The following is an 18,711-nucleotide window of genomic DNA, read 5'->3' as shown; positions in this document are numbered from 1 at the left end:
GTCAGCAGATTCAGTGCTTCAGTGAGCCACTGTATAAAAGGAGAATATTAACAGAATTGCTGACCTGGCAGTGCAGCTGACCCAGGATCAGTCTGTAGGGGATCCAGACCAGGGATCAGAGAATCCGTCCCAACTGCAGAAAGAAAAAAAGAAAAGAGACAGATTTGACTTTTTACATAGCAAATGTAAAGGTGAGAGAGGTGGTCTTGGTGATGTCAATTCACCCCATGCATGAAGCAGCACTCTTTAAACCAGATCAATCAAAGATATGCAGATGCCTGATGAAGACAACATTTACAACAACTATACAGACGAAGAGATTAAACTGCAGTGGAGTTAGAAGAAGAGACAGAAAGGAGTATGTCAGAAATGGGGACGATCCAGGAGTTCCAGGTGTTACTATGAGCTGAACTAAGAAAACAATCACCATTAAAACACCAGTGAAGGCCAGTGAGGCAATTCATCGGTTGTCGGGTTATAGACAATAAAAAACTAAAACAACAATAAACAGACAAGCGGCTGGTTACCATGACTACAGTCTGCAGGGCTGAAGGGGTCATTCAAGGGAAGGTCAGGAAGGATCAGGGAGGAAGAGGGCTCTGGAGACTTCAAACCCTCAATCAACTTCTCTACTCCATGAGCGAAGAGGAGACAGTGAGGAGAAGGGAATAGAGAAGAAACAGTGAGGAGAGGAGAGCGCAAGGAGAAGGGAAAAGAAGAAACAGAAAGGAAAGAAAAGAAGAGGAGAGGAAAGGAGAAGAAATTGGTCAGTGAGGTAGAGAAAAGATGAAAGGAAGAGAGGAGACAAAGAGAAGAATAGATGGTAAAATAAAGAGGAGAATGAGAAGAGGAGAAGGGAACAGAGAAGAAACCGTGAGGAGAGGAGAGAGCAAGGAGAGGAGAGTAAAGTGAGGAGACGGTGAAAGAGAAGAGAGACAGTGAGGAGGAGATGAGACAGAGGAGAAGAGTACAGAGATAGTGAGGAGGATACATTGAGGAGAGGGGACAGAAGAGAAGAGATTGAGACAGTAAGAGGAGAAGACAAGAAAAGAGACAGTGAGGAAAGGATTGAGGGGACAGTAAAGAGAGGAGACAAGTGAGGAGGACAGGGCATGAAAGGAGAAGAGATTACAATAAAGAAAGAAGAGGAGAATAGAGGCAGTAAGCAGAGGAAAAGAGAAGAGAGTGAGGAAAGTAAAAGAAAGAAACGAGTGAGGAAGAGAAGAGATTAAATCGGAGAGATCCAATCCTGCTCCTGGAGGGACAATGTCCTGCAGAGTTAAGCTCGGACCTGCTCCAAAAAACCTGCCTGAAAGTTTTAGTAGAGGTCCTGAAGACCTTGATTAGCTGTTTCAGGTATGTTTAGGGTTGGAACCAAACTCTGTAGGCCAGTGTCCCTTCAGGAGCAGGACTGAGTCAAGTCAAAACTGTTGCTTATAAGGAAAAATAACATTTATTTAGACAGTTTAAACATTAATTATAGATAATCCTGTAGAAAAAAAAACAAGAATGCAAGAGCACAAACTAACTGAAAACCCAACAATATCCTTTTAAAACAAACAACAGAAAGACAATAGAGAATGAGAGTAGTTATGTTCAGCATGGCATACTACTTGCTCCCTTTCTTAGCCAAATGGCCGACCACATTTGCTAAAACATGCAGTATAAAACAGAGCACACTCATACTGTACTGGGCTTGTGTGGCAGAAAGGTTCTCAGCCCTGTTCCTGGGGCCCGAGCACTGCACATTTTGAACATCTCATTTGTCTGATTAGGGATAGATTCAAAATGTGCAGTTTTGTGGAGTGGGTTCCAGTAACAGGATTGCGAACCACTGGTGTAGTATACTACAGTTTAAAACAAACGTATTATTCGTGTTAGACAGACAATCCATAATTCACAGGCTCAGGGTTATAGCTCAAGCAGAGCGAAGGTACAGTATTCGACTACCAGACAAGCTATTAGTTAAACTGGCAAACGTTCGTAATTGGTGCAACTATCATGGTTTCATTCAACCAGATGCATGCGGATCAGTTGAGAATCGGACTCTTCGTTACAATGCTGGTCTTACTCACAGTCTTTATGATCGAAAGGAGGACTTTGGGATGAGGGTATGGGGAGAGAAGGGGGGAACTCAGGTCACAGAACAGCAGAACGCTCGCTTTCCCCCTTTCACTAAGGCAGAGAGCAAACCATCAACCTTTAAACATAAATTAATCAAGGATGATCTTCAAATCTTAGAAAACACCACTCCTTCTCGGAGTAAACAGACTCAACAAGGGTGTTGTGAACGGTTGCCAGGGCATAGCTACATAGTTTCTTGGGCATTCTGAGTGGCTTTTAATCATATTGTTACGCAATTGCTAAGGTTTTCCGAGATGATTACTTACAGGACTCAATTGGTCCCTAGATACGGCTACTGACTATTGTTGGGAAAAGTGTGTGTCAGATCTCCATGGAGCTACGGTACACATGATTGCCAATTTCATGACCTTGTATCCTTCAGCTCTCAAAAGGTTTACCTGTGCCTTAAATTTACCCAGCATGATCTGGTGTGTGTCATCAGATTCAGAGGATTACCAGACTATGCTTATGTAAGACTTTCAAGCGTTAATCCACCCTCTGTGCTTTCTGCTGAGAATCATCACACACGCTTCTCTTTTACATACAAATTCACACTAGAAATCAAAAAGATAAAATAACATTTAAAAGAAAATGTATGCACCATAATGTGCCATTATATACAGTGTAATAGAATATGTTGTTTAAATATATTTGTCTTTTTTGGTTAAATGGCAATGTGAGATGCATGGCACTTTTCACAAATAGCATTCAAAATGAGAACCTGTAATTCTTACAAACCAAATACATTAATGATAAATTAATATTAAATAACAATAACACTCGAACGCTTCACAAAAAGGCCATTAAACAATGTACCATATTTGTGGAGAGTGGTATATATTTACTTAAGGCTTTTATTATTTTTCATTGTTATTTTACTATAAACATTGAACAACCCACCACAAACATATAACCCATCAAACCTCACTGATCCTTGCGAAATCTCAAATTTGCTTCCATTTAACATATTTGATGTGCTATGTTTGTGTGTTGATCAATGTTTTTATGTTAATGAATGCCTAAATTAAATCGGTTTAATTTAAAGTGATTTTGTGTCTTCCGAAGACTGATTAAACCATATGGATTACTTTTATAATGTTTTTGAATCTTTAAAGTGTAGCTGGAATGGACTGGAGAAATCAATCAGGTTTTATTAAAAATATCTTCATTTGTGTTTCAAAGAAAAGTCTCATGGGTTTGGAAAGACTTGAGGGTGAGAATGATGACAGAATACTCTTTTTTTTGGAGGGTGAACCCTTTAAGTCCATTACCATGTGACAGATAAGAGTGTTCTAAGAAGTTGCTAGGGCATTGCTAATCAGTCGCTTACAGACACATTTTTAGAAGAGCCCAGGCCCCAAGTTTCTATTAACATGCGACCTGTATCCAGATGTTGTCCACACACATTGAAAAGACAAGTGTAAACGCGCTTCTGATCGGAATGTTATCCGATCAGTGTGTCCAGGTTCGGAGGTAGTCCAGGATGCATTGTGATCGGATCTCAGTGTAATGTAAACGCAATCCAGCCGTCGTGTCTGCATTCACAGGAGGACGTCACACAACCCCCCCCCCTTAAAACGACCCCCCGATACAGTCGAGTGCGAAGTACATCGCAAATATACTGAAATGTTTGCTTTCGCACCCTAAAGTTGCAGAACCATTCATTTTCTCTAAAGAACGCGCATTTTTCCCACCACAGCTGGCAACGTTCTCGGATACCTTTCTCTGTACCGTTTCCATTACGCCATCTATCCACATTATTGGTACTTGCAGCCTCTTCATTCTCCTCATTTTGCGAGATTTGTAAAATGTCCCCGACTGAAAACTGTTTTTAAAAGAAAACCCACCACTTTGCACCAGAGCCAACCTTTTTTTTCTTTTCTTTTATATAATACGAGATCCGATCTGTTATCCAGATACAGAAGCCACTTGATGTGGACAGATGTAAAAGCACCGTGTCCTGATTGGCTTATGATCCGATCTGCTTGATCGAATCACGGTGATCGCATGTTAATGCCAAGTGTAAACGCAGCCTATGATATTCTGGTCTTTGGATATGGCTCGGGTTCCTCCTCCTATGCAAGTCTATGGGATTTTGATAGTTTTACCGTCAACTAGGAGAAAGCTGTAAGACTGATCACTTTAGTAAACAAATAACACACCTCTCCTCAATAAGCCGGAATCTTTCAAATATCATTCATGTATGTAGCGCAAACGGCGGTTCAGGATGAGTTACAGTACTCAAAGTTTGTCTAAATCCCTAACCCTAAATTGGAGGAATAGTGAAAAATTCTCACAAAAAGTTTCACTACAAAGAGAAACTACACCTTTTAAAAGGTCTTAATCACCCAATAACAATCTTGATCAGAATTTACCCTTTAATTGATTACTGACGAGGGTCCGCAATGTTTCCAAGAACCCAGGTGGAAAAAGAGTGCCGTTTCTGTCTTTATCTCTATAAATAGGAAGAGGAAAGGCTTATCACAAGGCTGCTAGCAGGTGAAATGCACGCTGCTTTATTTCTGGAAGGCTAGAAGAGGTCAAGAACATTTAATGCCTTTTAAAGTCTCTCAAAAGACTTTGAAAGTGAATCAACATTCACAACCCATTTGACTTCTGCAACATGGCATGTTTCTGGGTGAAACAGGATATTCAACACAAAAATGTAGGGTGGGACTTGATCCATTGGGAATAACAAGGATTGTGAAAAACTGGCATTCCATTTCCAGAGTTTGCAGTAAATTGTGGAGGACTATTCCCCATCCTGAAAATCTGGCAGCACCCATTGGTTGAATCTGTTCCAGGTTCAGTAGAAGTTAATAACATTTGTGGCATCACATTGCTTTAAAAGTGGAAAACAAACTACTTTTGCAATGCAGTTCTGTCTTAAGCATTAACAGACTCCCAGCAAGCACTGGGACAGACAGAGAGAGTGATAATCAGACTGTACCTCCTCCCTGGAGAAAGCCTTTATTGGAAGACACAGACTGCAACCCAGGAATCAGATTTTCAGGACAGGATCTCTCTGCCATCTTAGCTGGAAACACAGACACAAGTATTACTTAAGTCTCTCTGTAGAGGTTTGCTTAAATAAAGTGTGCAGGATAACTAAAATAAATCTTGTGCTAAAATTACTTTGAGTACTTGATTTCAAACGAAAACATTGGATTTACCATCCAATTTGGCAAAATCCTTGTTAAGCAGCTCTTCTGCTGTGAGTTTGGAGAAGTTGTCATCGCCAAAAGGGTTCCAGGACGCTGAGGCTCCAGCTGAGTGTCCCGAAGCCTCCCCTGACTGATAAACACTCTGCTGTGATGAACATGGAGAACCAGAGGGAGTGGTGCTAGCTGACCTACAGCCGTGAGGAGAAAAAAAAAAAAGCAGCAAACTTTAAAAAGTTCCACTTCAAGGTTTCTTGCACCAAAACTCATAATTTGGTTTTGATGTCAATTTTTCTCTCTTTGACTCTTATAATTGAAAAGGTTGCTTTTGCTACTGTACCTTTAAAGTGGTTATGCCATAACCATGACTAATTCTAAGACATTGGTCTGTCTGGGGAGCATCACTCCACAATAAACAGCAGTGTGCTACATTGTTCTCACATGATCTCAGCATGTTGCATGAGAGAGGTGTCAAGTCTTGAAAATAAAAACTATTTGCATTTTCAATTCGATTTTGAGTAAAAAGACCATTACGCATCAAGCCGACGGTCGGCTGATGTAGGGCTGTTGTTGAGCATCTGGCGGCACAGATTTTTGCAGTGTGTTCTGGCACTAGAAGCCCTGAGTGTGTTGAACTGCAGTCAAAAACATTGGTGAGAGAGATCAAATCTGATTGGCCTTAAACCTTTAGCAATCAAAAAATAATCAATCAACCCTGCTGAAAAAAATATTAAACAGCTTAACCCTCTGGTGCTGTTCGGTCGTTTTTGACCGAATTTTTTTTGTTTGTTTGTTTGTTTGTTTTTTTACTTCATCGGAATGGTACAAAACTTGGTAAAGGTTCTGGCACTTGCTATGTGAACAAACACACACACAAAAATCATGGACATGATTTGAAAAGGTTAAATGGTCCTGAAAAAAATAGTCACACTTGTACTGTTCGCAGTCAAAAATGACTGCTAGTGCTAGTGTCAATGTAGTGCTTACTCCAATACAATGTTTATCTTTACCCAATGCTGGACAATGTAAAGGTTAAAAATGAAGTCTGATAAAGTATTTTCTTGATTTACTTGGACTTATTAAGGCTGGCCTCTGCAGCAGCAGCTTGAAGCAGTTGAGTGGACTTGCTCACAGGAACTCCGAATATGGTGCTGTGTGTGACATCACTCAGAATTCGTCTGTGGCCTCCCTTTGGGGCGGTCTTAGGAGAAGAGGGTGGAGTCAAAGATCCGACTTTATGCATCCCACGACTTCCAGCGATGGACTTTTACAGAAAGAAAGGTATAAAGACAAAGTAACATTAAAGCCTGTGGAAGCTGAAGAATATTTTTAAGGAAATTTAATTTCTGAAATAGCAAAAGAGTCATTTCTGTCTTTGAAAGGTACAGAAAGAGAGACAAATCTGATATCTAACTGATTTGTTGAAAAAAGTTGATCTATGAAATGAGAAAATGCCAAAGGTTCACCTTTGAAAGGTTAAATGTCCGTTGTTAGATGAATGGGACATTTGATTTATTCACCCTCATGTCATTCCAAATCCGTATGATGATTTTTTTTGTCCACATTTTGTCCACAATGGAAGTGGATATGTAAAATTGGGCTATTGTGCTCCAAAAATGACAAAAACACCAGAAAGCCTCATTGAAGTAGTCCATATGATTCAGGCTCTATTTTTCAGCTCTTTGGAAGCCATAGGAACAGAAAGATTTTATTCATTGAAAATCTTCTAAAAATCCTTTGCCATTGCCCTCAAATCTTTGTGCCAAACTTAGCTGAGTTGCGACCAATATACAAACACAAATTAAACTTAAGAATAGAGCAGAGAGCTTTCCCTGAATCACATTTCTAAATTTGTAAAAATTTAAAACTGAATTTTGGCATTTAAAACTTTATGACTTTATGTGAATATTCTGCTAAACTTCTCCTTTCATGTTTTACAAAAGAACAACAAATGAGATGTGTTTGGAATGACATGAGAGTTAACAAAGATGAACTTCAGATGTGTCATGACAAAGATATAGATTTTAGTCAGGGTAGCGCCATATATAATTTTTGACAGAAATAAAAACGAGGCTGTCAGGGATAGACGTGCTGTTATCAGTGGATTGTACTGTTGTGCTGTGCCAGTTGTCCAGCTGACGAAACCGTTTCCGTGCAATATTTAATTAAATAAATATGCACCAAGTATTTCAGAGTGTTTTAAACTGTTTTCTTTAGATGTGAGTAGTCAAGTAAAGTCAAGTCAAGTCTCCATTTATATAGCGCTTTTTATAATACAGATTGTTTCAAAGTAGCTTTACAGTGATAACAGGAAATTAATGCAAGCAGCTCTAGAAGAAAGTCATTGTCTAGTTTAAGTAAATGTTTTATTGATTAATAACTTGATTGATTAATTTCCGCTGTAAAAATCATTAGTTATAAATTTATCAACTGAAAAGTGTTTGCGGTGTCTCAAAACGAATCGGTTCAAAGTAAACACTGATCCACACGAACATCATCTCTGCATCTGCTCTGAGTTTGGGTCGTTTTAAGGTACTTTAAGAACACAAGATGTGCCAACCATCTTTCCATACATGTAAGTTCTTATAAACAAAAGAGAAGTTTTTTGGTATCCCTGCGATTTCGTCTAAATAAAAGCTTGAAATTAAGACTTTAAGACTAAGAAATTTTAAAAAATCATTATTATAATTTTACAGCTGATATAAAATTAAAATACTATATTCTTTCTTAAATACTTGTTATTTTATTTTACAGTTAAATATTACAATAGTAATATTTATTATCTGTTTTTTTATTTAGTTTTTTTTTTTTTTTAGTAGTAATAGTAGTTATGGAAGCTTGTTTCCACCATGGAATAAAACAATTTAAAAAATAATTGCAACTTTTACCTCCCATTCTGACTTTATAAATCGCAATTCTGACTTTTTTTTTTCTCAAATGCGAGATATTTTTCCTTAGAATTGGGCTTTATAACTCGAATTGCGAGTTTATATCCCGCATTTGAGAGAAAAAAGTCAGAATTGTGAGATAAAAAGTCGCAATTACCTTTTTTATTTTTTATTCTGTGGCGGAAACAAGCTTCCATAACTACTATTACTACTAAATAAAAATACAAAATAAAATAAAAAACAAATAAAAAAAATATTACTATTGTAATGTTTAACTGTAAAATAAAAAAGCAAGTATTTAAGAACAAATACAGTATTTGAATTGTATATCAGCTGTAAAATTAAAGAAGTAAAATTATTATTATTATCAATCCTGCAGACCTAGTTGAGTTTACAAATTACATTTGATTTAGGACCTTTATGTGGTGCATGCCATTGTAAAGACCGTAAGTCTATATCTCACAGCTTCATTTTCATCTAAATAAAATTCAATAAGACGACAGCCCTGACTAAGGTCTATTATATAGAACGACTCCACTTGTGTTGTACATGACACCAGCCCTGCAGGTATAATTATACAGTAACTGTCAACACATACTGATTTTATGACAGTGTATGCAAGTTTTGCAAGTTTTAAGGTGCATGGCAAGTCAACAAGCGGAGGATAAAGGCTCTAGAAAGTAAAGAGAATCACTCTAACAGAACAGACACAGATGTTGGGAGGGTTACCCTCTGCACTGGGTCCACTTCAGAGTCAGCGGATGGCGCTGAGGTGGTTTTAGGTGGAGGAGGGGTGGAGGCAAGAGCTGAAGGGGGTGGAGGTGCCATAGCTTTGGTTTTAGGTTGGGCCGAGATATCACCATCTACGTTATTACTATGTGAACACTCTGCAGGCGGAGCTGGGGCCGTTGCTTTGCTTTTTGTCTGTGCGGTTGCTGATAATGTCAAGAGGTTGGTTTGAGGGTGGTGTATGGGTGGAGGGGGAGCCCTATTCTTAGGTTTAGAGTGTGTAGAAACAGGGGTGGATGATGATGCAACCGTTTGTGCAGGTATGGCGCTCGTCTGCGTTGAGTGATGCTGCTAAAATAGGAGGTAGGTGCAACACTTGACATCACATATCTTCTTTTTGCAAGTGTAAAAATTAAAATCCACTACGTAGCGTTTCAGAGATGATTATTCTTAAGTTCACATGAAACCAAAATCACAACCTGTTTTACTTCCATAATGTGACATATTTATGAGGAAAATAGGGTATTCGGTGAGGGGAAAAATGCAAGGTAGGACTTAAAGCAGAAGTTCACTTTTAAAATGAAAATTCTGTCATCATATACTCACCATCATGTTGTTTCAAAGCTGTATGAATTTCTTTCTTCTGCTGAACAGAAAGGAAGATATTTAGAAGAATATCAGTAACCAGACAGTTTTTGGGTCCCATTGACTTCCATAGTAGGAAAAAAATATACTATGGAAGTCAATGGGACCCAAAAACTGTCTGGTTACTGATATTCTTCTAAATATCTTCCTTTCTGTTCAGCAGAAGAAAGAAATTCATACAGCTTTGAAACAACATGAGGGTGAGTATATGATGACAGAATTTTCATTTTAAAAGTGAACTTCTCCTTTAATTTGATCTATCTGGATTTGATTAGCTTATGAAAAGAGCGTTTGCAGAGGATAAAGTTCACAGTAAGACATAAATGTGTAGTAAGAAAGTAAATATGGTCAATTCTGATTTCATGTTGACTTTAAATTATATTATTTTTAAGATTATTTCCACATTGTTTTTTTTTGTAGCAGTTACCTGTTGCTGAGCAGTAAAGAAGGCTGTATTTTGCTGCTGTACAAACAGTTGTGAGTGCTGGGGTGTGGTCTGCGGTGGAGAGGGCGTGGCCTGTATTGGAATAGGAGTGGCTTGTTGCTGAGCGACAGGAACCTGTGATTGGGCAAGAGAAACAGGCTGGGAAGCCACGTTAACACCTGTGAACACAGAAAAACACAAATTAAAAATTAAATAGCAAAACACAAAACCACAATATTCACAATGTCATTCAATTTGATATTTCCAGTAATTTTTTTTTTAAATCTGTCTCTATTCAATATACTTTAGTTTTAATCCACAGCAAGGTATACATATTAAGTCATCTTATCCCCCCCCCCAAACAATAACAACAATTCTCTACTTGAAGTCCTGAAGAAACTCACTGTTATTATTTATTACTCAGCATTTTTTTGTAATTCTACACAGTATTGTAATCAGCAAGTTATGGTCAACAGGTTAATGTGTTTACATGGCATATTCCAAATATACATACATAAGACACGTGTTTTTATTCAGATTTCCAATAACCAGATATTCACTTAAATTACCATTCTAAAGTTTGGGGTTGGTCTTTTTTTTTGTCTTATGGTCACCAAAGCGCCATGAATTTGATCAAAAATACAGAAAAAAACAGTAATATTGTGAAAGTTTTCTATTTTAATATACTTAAAGATCTAATTTATTCCTATGATCAAAGCAGAATTTTCAGCATCATTACTCCAGTCTTCAGTGTCACATGATCCTTCAGAAATCATTCTAAGGGACCGTTCGGTATTTATGGAAGGGGCCACCGGAGGAAAATAGGGGAGGGTCATGTCTTTTTATTCTTTGTTGAGGGGAGGGTCATCCAACTTTTTTTTAATCTAGGGGGAGGGTCACCCAACTTTTATATTCATTAAAACAGCAACATTTCAAAGTGGCTTGTTTGGTGCTATTTTTTTCCATTTAGCTCCATGTTGATCTGCAGCCCCCCTTCGATATCAGATGGGTCTGACCCAACAAAAATCCAGTTTGGCGCTGTTTGACAGTGTGCGCTTCAGTTCGCGCTTAGAAAAAGGTCATCATGTCAGAACAGAATGCCAAAGAAATGTTTACCCGACAAAGCTTTAAAGCACGAGCAAATCGGCTAATGAACTTTTGTTAAGTGCACAGTGTCCTGTGAGTGTAACTCTAGCGCTGCATTAACATGTGATGTGAACGTACGTCGAGTTTAACAGTATTGGGACTGAGGCGCAAGAACTGCTGATAGAATGTGCGCTGTAGGGCGATAGCCTACTGCATATTTTAGTTTTTTGTTTTGTAAGGAACAGGCAAATATGTTCAATATAGCAGGAGACATTTTAATTGTTTACTAATAAAACAGTTATTTTTTATGTCAGTGTCGGCTAGACAGATGAAGTTGACGACTCGCGATCTTCGCAGCGCTACCACATCTTTAAATCACTATTAGTAGGCTATTATTTAAGTTAACATAAAATACATAGACCTACACCACAAAAACTAGTTGAGGATAAATTCGTTAAAATTGGGCGATTCCAGTGAATGGATGTGACATTTGCAGTCAAAACTTAAAATAAAAATTCTCAGAAAATGCATTTATTTGAAACGTCTGAAAGGAGTCAAGACATTAGAAAAATATCAGTCTACACATGCGTTTTATATTTAATATAAGGGAAATACACATGTGACGTGACACAAACAAATCTTTAACTTTTAGGTGGCAAAATATTTTTTAGTAATTCTATAAATTACACTGTGCAAACCAAAATATACCCACCGGATGAATAAAGATCGGCCTCCACAGAAAATCAAATTTTATATTATTTTTATTTTATTTTTCGTGTTTGCAGTTATGTGAAAAAAAAAAAAAATGTTACGGACGTGACAGTTCTCCATTACGCACGGACATGACTGCTCTGAAGCGACTTTAAAAATTGCACAGAGACCTCAAACAGAAAGCACAAAGCCTTTCTTTAAAGTGAATTTCGTTTTTTTATTAATTTTATCTTAATTTTAATGTTTCATCTGGATTTAATAAATAAGAAGTAGTCTAAATATAGTAGAAAATAGATAATCATGACACGGAGGCGCGGGCGAGTGAACTGACTCTTGTCTCATAAATGAACCGAAACTCAGCGTAAGGTATGCTACTTGCCTCACAGACCTGAGAAATATATAGAAAGCTTGAAATGTCTACTTTTAAACATGCAGAACAATTCAAAACGAAGGAAAACAGACTGCTTTCTGCTTATGAAATGTGCATTTCTCTCTGGCGCGTTCTGAGAAGATTGCGACGCATCGTCAACTTCATCTTTGCAGTAGACACAGAAAACACTTGTTTATTAAAAACAATTAAAATGTCTAGCTATATATGACATATTAATAATCATTACTTTTGCCGGTTCTTTGTGACAGCTTTTAGATGCTTTATTCGCAACGCCACCCACATGTTGAACGCGTCACACGTACCACATCAGCACCGAAAACATGATTATATTTTTTCAAATCTAAAATAAAAAATCGTGATACGAACCGAATCGTAGGTTTGATCTATCGTTACAGCCAGATGAGAAAGCAAGAGTTTATGGTTTAAAAAGCAAACAAACAATGGCTATCTGAACATCTTTGCCAAGCGCAAACCAGTACAGAATTAGGCTAATCAATAAATTATCAGGGAGGGTCATGCCTTTTTTCACAATCATTTTGGAGGGTCATAGAAAAAATTATTGCTGGCGAAGGGAGGGTCATGTCTTTTTTGACAACAGATCTCAAAACTCCTCCGGTGGCCCCTTAAATAAATAACGAACAGTCCCTAATATGAAGAAACATTTCTGATTATCATCAATGTTAAAAACAGTTGTCCTGCTTCATATTTTTGTGAAAACTGTGATATATTTTTTTTTTCTGAATTCTTTGATAAATCGAAAGTTGAAAAGAATAGCATTTATTTGAAACTGCTATTTTTGGTAACATTAATGCCTTTACTGCTGTTTTTGTACGTTAAAAATACATTTTGGTCTGTGTTGAAGCAATTTTGTTACTTTGTGCAGCATTTGCATTTTCAGATATAATAAATTACTTGATGAAAATGAAACGTCATCCTAAATTAAGACAGACCCAGATAATCTGGTGCTAAAACATTTCAGGCGGATAACAATACGTCAGTATATATTCATTATCAATGAACTGTGTAGCGCTTTAATTAGCAATGACCAGAAATAAGAAGTGAAATGTCAGCTCAGTAGGATTTGGTGTGTCAGGAGCTCAATAGAGAGGTTTTAAAAGCTCTCTCTAATAACACACTGATTGAACCAGTGGGAATACTAGAGTCGTGTGTGTCAGCCAAAGACGCATGCCGGTCAATACAACAGGTGAAGTGTCGTCAGGGGACGAGAGTAAAAGTGAAAAAAAGAGAGTGAGCACGAAGAGATGAAGGACTGTAGCCACACAAACGGGTTTGTTCTGGTGGTGATGCCTAGATAGTGTTTGATTTTGGATGAAGGAGCATAAATGAACACTCACTGATTGGCTGGCTGGGTCCTGTAGGTGCATTGGCTCTTTTGCGAGGGGTGAGTGCTGGTTGGATGGGCAAGATGCCTGCGATTGGTTGAGCTTGGCCAGCCTTGGGACGTTGCCGTGGCGCTATGGATGTTTCAAGAGTAGGGATTGGATCAGTGAGCCTGAATGACAAAAAAAAAAAGTTCAAGTCAAGTCAGAACTACCACTATATAAGAATGCTGCAGGGATGACGTCAAAACGACTAATCGAGATTTTCCAATGGGTTTTTATAATGGGGTTTTTCAGTTTATGAGTAAAATAAGGTCTGTGGTAAACATAACATGACTATTCTTGAACGTTTTGTTCAACATATATTGCATACACCCATATCAAAAACGTGAATTTTGAAGACTTTATGCTAATAAAAAAATCCCCCGTTTGTTTCTAATAAGTGCCTAAATAAGAATGTGTGAGTGCGTGCAATTTACGCTGTAGAACAAAACTATTTGTCAAGTTTTATACCATGGTCTGGGTGAATACTCGATTCTGATTGGCTGCAGGGTGTCCATTAAAAAGTGATAGAGGACACCTAGTAAATAAACCGTCAGGCGTAACCAGGGAAACCAAGATATTGTTTGTAAAAACTTTAGATTTCGATTGTAAAACTAATTAAAATATAAACTAAAGTTTTAAAAATTTGTTATTTGGCAAGTGACCATGGTATAAGCGGGTTAATGCCCTTCGAGGTGTCCATTGTCAGGTATTAATGGACTTCGGCGGTTCACGCCTCGTCGTCGTCCATTAATACCTGACAATGGACACCTCAAAGGGCATTAACCCTTACATGTTTACCAAAAACCTTATTTCACATCATCCCTGCACCATTATATGCATCCAAAGACTAAAAAAAAATCTATATGTCATAAAAATTTAAAAACATTTGTGACCACACAGATAAATGAAAGTCTCACCTGGCTTTGTTTTGACTCTTCTTGGCCACGGCTTCGCTGGCTCTGATTGGCTCTGGGAGTTTTGCAGGAATGGGTGAATTCTAGAGGAATGAGAGAATTTTTATAATTACCATCACATTGTTATATGTTGTATATGATTGTCTTTAGTCAACATGAAACATTTGCAACTCATTTTATTTCTGAGATTTCTGAAATTCAACACAAAAACATGCTGAGTGGAATTTAGGACTTCTACTTATTACCAATATGGAGTGAGTTTGTAGGTAGCTGAAACAGAAAGGTGTTTAACACAGGTGTTGTTTAATTATGGTTATAAAACCAAAACTAAAACTATAAAAAATATTGTAAAGCTGACATAAAATATAAATATTAGATAAACTAAAAATGTTGCCTTGGCAAATAACTGAAATAACTTACTAAAATTACTAAATCTGAAATTAAAAAATAAAGCTAAACAGAAATATACAAAAAATGACAAAAGCACATAACAAAATTACTAAAACTTAAACTAAGAATAAAAGCTCATTCAAAATATTAATAAATATTATAATAGTATATAAATAATACTAAAATAACTCTGAATAAGATGCGCCAATTAATTGTAACACGCTAAAGTAAATGTTTTTTTATAGAATAAGTCAATTATTAATTTAATTTAAGAAGTTATTTATGTAGTGTCAATTGTCTCACTCCCTAAGTGTCATGTTGTTGGCACAAACACAAATGTGCAATAAAGGCATGTTCATTATCAATGATATTTATTTCTAGACGCAGTCTGAGTCAGGGAAACCTCACTGAATCAGGGTGATTTCCCTACCCTAAAAAACCTGTTTACTTTACAGGGAGATTTCCCATGTGCTTAAAGGATTAGTTCACGTTAGAATTAAAATGTCCTTATAATTTACTCACCCCCACATCATCCAAGATGTTCATGTCTTTCTTTCTTCAGTCGAAAAGAAATGAAGGTTTTTGAGGAAAAGATTCCAGGATTTTACTCCAAATAGTGGACTTCAAAGGGAACCAACAGGTTGAAGGTCCAAATTGCAGTTTAAATGCAATGCAGCTTCAAAGGCTCTACGATCCCAGCCGAGGAAAAAGGGTCTTAGCCAAACCATCAGTCATTTTCGAAATAAAAATGAACATTTATATACTTTTTTTTGCAGGAAGTATCAACCTACTGTTTACAAAGCGAACGTGCAAAGACTAAAGGCATTCACAATTTAAAATAAAATAAAAAATAAAGGTAAAACAACGATTTATATTGATGGGAGTTTTTCGCCCTAGCCTACCTTTTGAACCGGAACACGCGTGACCTTTCAATTTAATTACATAATTGCAGAGCTAGCGCAAGACGAGCATATGTGGTAAAAAAAAAAAAAGTATATAAATGTTCTTTTTTTTTGTGGAAAATGACCAATGGTTTGACTAGATAAGACTCTTTTACCTCAGCTGGGATCATGTAGAGCCTTTGAAGCTGCACTGAAACTGAAATTTGGACCTTCAAACTGTTGTACCCTGTTGAAGTCACTGTATGGAGAAACATCCTGGAATGTTTTCCTCAAAAAACCTTAATTTCTTTTCGACTGAAGAAAGTAAGACATGAACATCTTGGATGACGTGGGGGTGAGTAAATCATCAGGAAATTTTAATTCTGAAGTGAACTAATCCTTTAATAACAAAAATATGACTTATATCAGACTAACTTCACAGAGAAAATTATTGTTTGTTTTTTTTTAAGTCTTTTTGTTGCAGCAACATTGAAAAAGCTGTTTGTTGGAGGTCATTCCTATTGAACTCTAAACAACACTTTGCGGTGCCAAAGTTAATATGTCTTTGATCATGACTCAATGCTTCCATTATGCTATCAATACCGCTCAGAGTGGGAGGAACCACTGGATCTGGGCCAAGTGGCAGCAACTAGCGACATTCCACTTCCTCTGCCGTTACGTGCAAGCACTTACTATATCTACTGAAAGGGATGGGCATGAATTAAACATGGGTTAAGAAGAATGTGCTGGAAAAGAGAACAAAAACCATGTAGAGTGTGGCAGGAAAATAGGTGAGAAGATCAGGGCAAATGCACATGGTAGTTTGTCTAGTTATAGCACAGGAAGAAGGAAGAGAGATCTGAAGTCATTCGTCACAGTCTGAATGAGCAGGTCTTACGTCGATATTCTGTACTGGACATTCTTTCCGTGCCAGTTTAAAGGCGAAATATGACACCTGGTAGATATCTGGCCTGACATCAGGGTCTGGCTCCAGCATGTAACCTGATGGGAAAAATAAAACAAATCAAAACAAAAAAAAGTCTACAGGTAAAAATCAGTTTTGGTAAATCTTTAAAAAAAAAGAAAATCTCTTTGGGTCACATTAAAGTTTTAATTTGTTTTTGCTACCTTTCAAATGCTTTCATATGTATATTTCTGTCATGACAACTCTCAGAGTGTTTGGCATGACAATGGATAAGACAATGTTAATATGTTTGGTAATGGCAGAATAGATACACACACACACACACGACACGCTGCTGTGAGCAAGTAAGACATGCTGCTGCTGTACAATATAGCATAACCGCAGCAGATCTATATAGGTGGAGCTGGGGGAGGTGGAGGGTTTCTGAAAGCGCGCTGCACTGCTACAGCAGACGCTGACCATGTATTTGATGGTTACCAATGTCTGTGATTGGCTACAATGATCAACGCTTCAAAAACATGTTGTAAATAGACGCTCTTCACCGAACGCTTACACAAATACACACGGGAGCATTTGAAAGCAGGCGTCTATCAGCGTATACCTAATATATCCACTGATAAACCGATCCGCTTTCAAAACGAGTTTTTGAAGCGTTGATCAATGTAGCCAATCAAAGACATATATGATGAGTGGTTTAACGCAATGGCCAATCAGAGGTATTTAAGAATCCAACATGCTCAAAATGCTAGAGGGAAATACTGGTATCGTCACATTTTTTAAATTTCAGTACCGACTTGGTAGCGAAGTTGGTTCTTTTGACAACACTGTTTAATTGTGTGCATTTAGGACACGCACATGAAATATTATCTATGAAACTTGCATGAAGTGTCAAAATCTTCAAGATAATCTTTCATTAAAAAAATTCTAATCAGATAATGAATCAACAGCGAAACTTACGGATGAGACAGTGCATGTCGTGCGAGTAGCGGGAGTTGTCTGGGATGGTGAAGCTGCCGTCACAGATGGCCACCTGACTCTCTCCAAACGGCAATGTGAAATAACACAACTTATACAACAAGCAGCCCAAAGCCTGAGGACACAAACACACAAACGTCATTGTGTTTCTGAGCACTGTAAAAAAAACTGCACTACACTGTTGTTGTAGATAACAGAATTGTTCTCTAACAGTCTTCACCTATTTAACGTACCCATATATCTGCTTTAGTAGTGATAACTTTGCCCCCATAAAGATTCACCATTTCTGGGGCCCGGTATGAAAGAGTAGTGTACCTTAAACACACACACAGAGTGAAAGATTTAATTGATGTAAGTAAAGCTGCTGTGTGCAATGTAAACAAAGAAACTGACGCTCACTTCTTGATTTCTTCTTCTACAGCCGCTACACCTTCTGTTTGTGGATTCTGGGAGCGGTTAATGGCACTGCCAAAATCACACAACACATAATGACCTCTGTCATGCAGCAAGATGTTCTCCACCTAAAACAGACACAGAGAAAGGAGACACATGTGTGAAAGGTTCTACCTCTGTTTTTGAAAAGCTTAACTGAAACAGTACTCAAAAAAGATCACAAATGAGCTCTAAAACAGGTAAAAAATAAAAGGGTACAATCATAAAAAGTAAAGTCAGATATTAACCCTATAAAGCCTACTGTATATTTGATACACAAATTTCTAAGGCCTCTAAATTATCAACATGATCAAACCTGTTGCACAAAATCTAATATATATTTATATAGTATGTACTGTATGTTTATACCTTTAAGAAAGTAAAAGGCCTTTTAGTATAATTGGAAAAACATCCCACTTCAGGTCTTTTTGGTGTGAAATCTTAATGATTTTTATTAAGTACATCTAAGAATAACTTTTATATTGATAGTAATATTTCAAGATGAACATTTTCTTGACTGAATCAACTGACTTTTACTTGATTATCCATACATACATTTTTTAAAAAATCATGTTAAACTGTGAGAAATAAACGTTTTACCCCCGACTACAGAGCTTTGATCATTAAACTAAGCATTAAAATATCATCAT

The 18,711-nt window shown here is 37.3% G+C and overlaps 1 protein-coding gene across 10 annotated transcripts in view; it reads right to left on the bottom strand.

The window, feature by feature from the left end:
* The window catches only part of aak1a (AP2 associated kinase 1a), a 66,517-nt gene that overhangs the window by 18,401 nt on the left and 29,405 nt on the right, over positions 1-18,711 (bottom strand). For 5 of the 10 annotated variants that reach the window (XM_081349965.1, XM_081349964.1, XM_081349963.1 and 2 more), the window contains exons 5-15: positions 18,029-18,150; positions 17,863-17,944; positions 17,612-17,744; positions 16,628-16,731; positions 14,462-14,541; positions 13,515-13,672; positions 9,975-10,150; positions 6,356-6,549; positions 5,298-5,476; positions 5,075-5,161; positions 65-133 (exon numbers count right to left, since the gene is read on the bottom strand). In XM_081349965.1, coding sequence (XP_081206091.1) covers positions 65-133; positions 5,075-5,161; positions 5,298-5,476; positions 6,356-6,549; positions 9,975-10,150; positions 13,515-13,672; positions 14,462-14,541; positions 16,628-16,731; positions 17,612-17,744; positions 17,863-17,944; positions 18,029-18,150 — 1,384 coding nt within the window. Of the gene's footprint in view, positions 1-64; positions 134-527; positions 630-5,074; positions 5,162-5,297; positions 5,477-6,355; positions 6,550-8,902; positions 9,254-9,974; positions 10,151-13,514; positions 13,673-14,461; positions 14,542-16,627; positions 16,732-17,611; positions 17,745-17,862; positions 17,945-18,028; positions 18,151-18,711 lie in introns of all 10 variants that reach the window. The other 5 variants (XM_081349962.1, XM_081349960.1, XM_081349966.1 and 2 more) reach the window with 2 other exon arrangements.

The sequence above is a fragment of the Scardinius erythrophthalmus genome, assembly GCF_964197995.2.
Source record: "Scardinius erythrophthalmus genome assembly, chromosome: 20".
Taxonomy (NCBI): Eukaryota; Metazoa; Chordata; class Actinopteri; order Cypriniformes; family Leuciscidae; genus Scardinius; species Scardinius erythrophthalmus.
This window is presented reverse-complemented; position numbering and strand designations above follow the sequence as displayed.